We start from the raw sequence: 3751 nt of genomic DNA, 5'->3' as shown, positions 1-3751 counted from the left end.
CAGCTGAAGTAGTGAGTGTGAGAGTTGGGATAACGAAGCTGATTGGCGATAGCGTTCAGGAATAGATAGCGACCTGAGGGGGAAATCAAATTTGTTTCATTAGAAATTATCTTCAAATTAAAATGATCCCAAGGGCAATGTAAACCTAGACCCTCGACAAATGGAGTGTGCCTGAAGGTATGCAACAGTTTAAACAGGCCTCATGTATTTACATCAGAAATAAGGCGGCACAAGGTAAATTTCGGCTCTGATTTTCTCGAGACAGTATCAATTATGCCAAGACACCTATTCCTTGAAATATTCTTACCACCTAGGTAAGGCTATCAGAGCCGAAATTCACCTCATGTCTGATGTAAATAGATGTGACGAGCCCAAACCGTCCGATGGTTTTCTAGCCTCACTCTGTGGGCGTATTTTCAACGTTTGTCCTAGTAAAAAGGAAACGTAAAGTTGAAACCAGGGATTCTCTGCCACTTAATGCCTGAGGCATTCTCTGCCACCCAACAAAAAAAAAAAAAAAAACACACAGATTAAACATGGGCCACGCATAAAAACTTCCTTGGGAAATTTGACACACTGATCTGATGATGAAAGCCAGCCTTGTTAGCTTGGAGGGTAGAGCGTCTGCCTTGTAAGGGCTAGGTCGCGGGTTCGATTAGATTAGATATTAGTTCGATTAGATACTAGTGCTTTATTTATACTGTTGCATTAGAACATGCAACCCCTTTATCTACGAACGGGGTGGATTTTATCGTACACAAAAAGCCGACACCGAGGCTTAGGCAAACAGTTCTAAAGATCGGGTTAAGCTTGTACGTTTATCCTCAACAGATAAGGTTCGTTCTCGGAACGGCTGCTTTTCCCCTATCCTGTCCTCATTCTCTCTTCGATTGCGGCACGATAAGACCTTAGCAGTTACAGTTGTTCCCTCTTTTAAACCTCGAAAAAAAAGGCCCTTTACCTTCTTGAAGGTGGCGGGCTGAATAAGGATGCAAGATCTGGCTACCGACTCGAATAATCTGCAAGGAAAAAAACACAATATGTATTAGAAAACTGTCATACAAAATATCAAGGGAGGGAGAAGAATTTTTTACAGTTCTCTCTTCGATTTCGGGACGGTAGGACCTCCGTTTATTACAGTTCCCACTGTCAAGTCTTTTTTTCCAAGATCAAGCTTCTCGTATGGACTACCAAGATAAAAACCGAAATTCCTCAAAAATCGCCCGAGTTAAGCTCTCTTGAGTATGGTGAGTAACAGGAATGAAAAATGGTCTGTTATCAGCACACCGGATATAATGCCCAGGACCTGCGAAAGTATTATTAATAATTCGATCAAACTGTATTGTAGTGTTTAAAAAGTCTTTCAAAGGGGTGATTTTTCTCCAGACAGTATCATTTATGCCAAGACACCTATTCTTTCAAATTTTCGGTCATTTTTGTCATGAAGGGGGCCTTATTGTCGGCTAAGCCTAAAAAGTCCCATTATGTCAACAGTTTAAACAGGCCTCATGTATTTACATCAGAAATAAGGCGGCACAAGGTAAATTTCGGCTCTGATTTTCTCGAGACAGTATCATTTATGCTGAGACACCTATTCCTTGAAATATTCTTACCACCTAGGTAAGGCTATCAGAGCCGAAATTCACCTCATGTCTGATGTAAACAGATGTGACGAGCCCAAACCGTCCGATAAAACGAGTACAAATTTTTGTCGATGGTGGGATTCGAACCCGGGACCTTCTGCATGGCAAGCAAGCGCGTTACTACTGGACCAACCGTGACCCCGTTTCAAAGGGGTGATTTTCTCGAGACAGTATCATTTATGCCAAGACACCTATTCTTTCAAAATTTCGGTCATTTTTCTTTTGTCATGAAGGGGGCCTTGTTGTCGGCTAAGCCTAAAAAGTCCCATTATGTCAACAGTTTAAACAGGCCTCATGTATTTACATCAGAAATAAGGCGGCACAAGGTAAATTTCGGCTCTGATTTTCTCGAGACAGTATCATTTATGCTGAGACACCTATTCCTTGAAATATTCTTACCACCTAGGTAAGGCTATCAGAGCCGAAATTCACCTCATGTCTGATGTAAACAGATGTGACGAGCCCAAACCGTCCGATACATTACCTTATTGAGCAGATTGATCTTCGTGTTACTATTGGCATGCTCCCCGGAGCCCGAGTGTTTGACCAGCAGCGCTATCAGCTTAGCGTAGGCGTCCAATGTTTGGAACATCTTGGATCGGGTCGGTGTAGGTGACACGCCCAGGTCCGGGATGAGGCGATACGATATCTCGACGACTAGCGAGGTAGCGAACCGGAAGAAGCGAGTAATCAGCTCGTCTGACTTGAGAATACCGTGGCAGTTCATCTGGAGAATAGAATTCAATGCAAAATAGAATGGAATTCAATGCAAAATAGAATAGAATTCAATGCAAAATAGAATAGAATTCAGTACAGAATAGAAAAGACAGTTCGGCATGAAATTAACAACTGATTCTGACGGAAAAAAATCGTCAAAATCAAATTACTTGAACAATGTTCAAGGAAAAAAATCTAGAAAGTTGAAGTTGATCAATTTTGTTTTCTTTTTATTTTAATGGATGGAACGTCCTTAAACTAGCCTGAGGGGTGTAAACTAGCCTGAGGGGTGTGCAATCCAGCATATTCAACAGCCGGTCCCAAGCCCGAATAAATAGTGAGGGTTTGATTGTCAGGAAAGGCATCCCAATCCAGTAAAAAGTATGTCCGAAACACCAAAATGATAGTCCAACAAAGTCCAGAGAAGGCCTCGGAAACTGTACTCGACTTTGATAATACTATCAGGGCGTACCCTTGCGACGCGCAGATGCCTCGCCTGACAGCTGTGACAAATGGGCAAGGGCTACCGGTTCAGAGACGGGACCGGCTAAAGAAGCTAGTCAAAAAGAATGTAAGAATTGGTACACTGAATGTGGGATCTATGACTGGAAGAGGAAGAGAAGTTGCAGACCTCATGGCTAGAAGAAGAATACAAATCCTAACTGTACAAGAAACCAGATGGAAGGGAAATAAAGCTAAAGAACTTGGTGATGGCTACAAACTATTTTACAGTGGAAATAAGGACAGTGGAAGAAATGGAGTCGGCATCATCTTGGATAATGAAATGAAGACGAAAGTTACTAATATCAGCAGGAAGAGTGATCGAGTTATGAGCATGAAATTACAACTGGACGAGTTAGAACTAAATATCCTGAGTACATATGCACCACAGGTTGGCTGTGAGGATGATGAAAAGGATGCTTTCTGGAGAGAAGTGGAAGAAGAAATATCGAAAATACCGGATGATGAAAGAATATTTCTTGCTGGAGACTTGAATGGACATATAGGAAAAGGAAACACAGAAGTAACGCAAAGAATTAGAGGAATTTGGGGGGTGGGAAATCAAAATGAAGAAGGAGACAGAATCACTGACTTTGCTTTAGCCACAGATATGGCAATCCTCAACACATTCTTTAAAAAAGAGGAGAGACATCTGATAACCTACAAAAGCGGGGACAGAGTGAGTCAAATAGATTTTATTCTATGTAGAAGGCAGCACTTTAAAGAAGTTTAAAACTGCAAAGTAATTAACGGAGAGTCAGTCGCAACTCAGCACAGATTGTTAGTCATTGATTCTGCCTTCATGATGACGAAAAAGAAAGTAAATAAAAGCACCTCTCCCAAAATCAAATGGTGGAAATTAAAAGATCCTTTCCTAAAAATGGAATTCA

At 41.4% G+C, this 3751-nt stretch overlaps 1 protein-coding gene across 1 annotated transcript in view; it reads right to left on the bottom strand.

Annotated features, from left to right (window-relative positions):
* Window positions 1–34: 34 nt before the first annotated feature.
* Window positions 35–3751, bottom strand: part of LOC103522488 (CCR4-NOT transcription complex subunit 1-like) — a gene marked incomplete at both ends in the record, with an annotated part of 12274 nt that continues 8557 nt past the window's right edge. Inside the window, 4 exons of the mRNA XM_008487591.1 lie at window positions 35–73; window positions 962–1019; window positions 1235–1306; window positions 2128–2370. Coding sequence (XP_008485813.1) covers window positions 35–73; window positions 962–1019; window positions 1235–1306; window positions 2128–2370 — 412 coding nt within the window. The remainder of the gene's footprint in view (window positions 74–961; window positions 1020–1234; window positions 1307–2127; window positions 2371–3751) is intronic.

This window comes from Diaphorina citri, unplaced genomic scaffold (genome assembly GCF_000475195.1).
Source record: "Diaphorina citri unplaced genomic scaffold, Diaci psyllid genome assembly version 1.1 scaffold8858, whole genome shotgun sequence".
Lineage (NCBI taxonomy): Eukaryota > Metazoa > Arthropoda > Insecta > Hemiptera > Psyllidae > Diaphorina > Diaphorina citri.
Note: the sequence above shows the minus strand (reverse complement) of the source record. Positions and strands in the feature narration are given on the sequence as shown.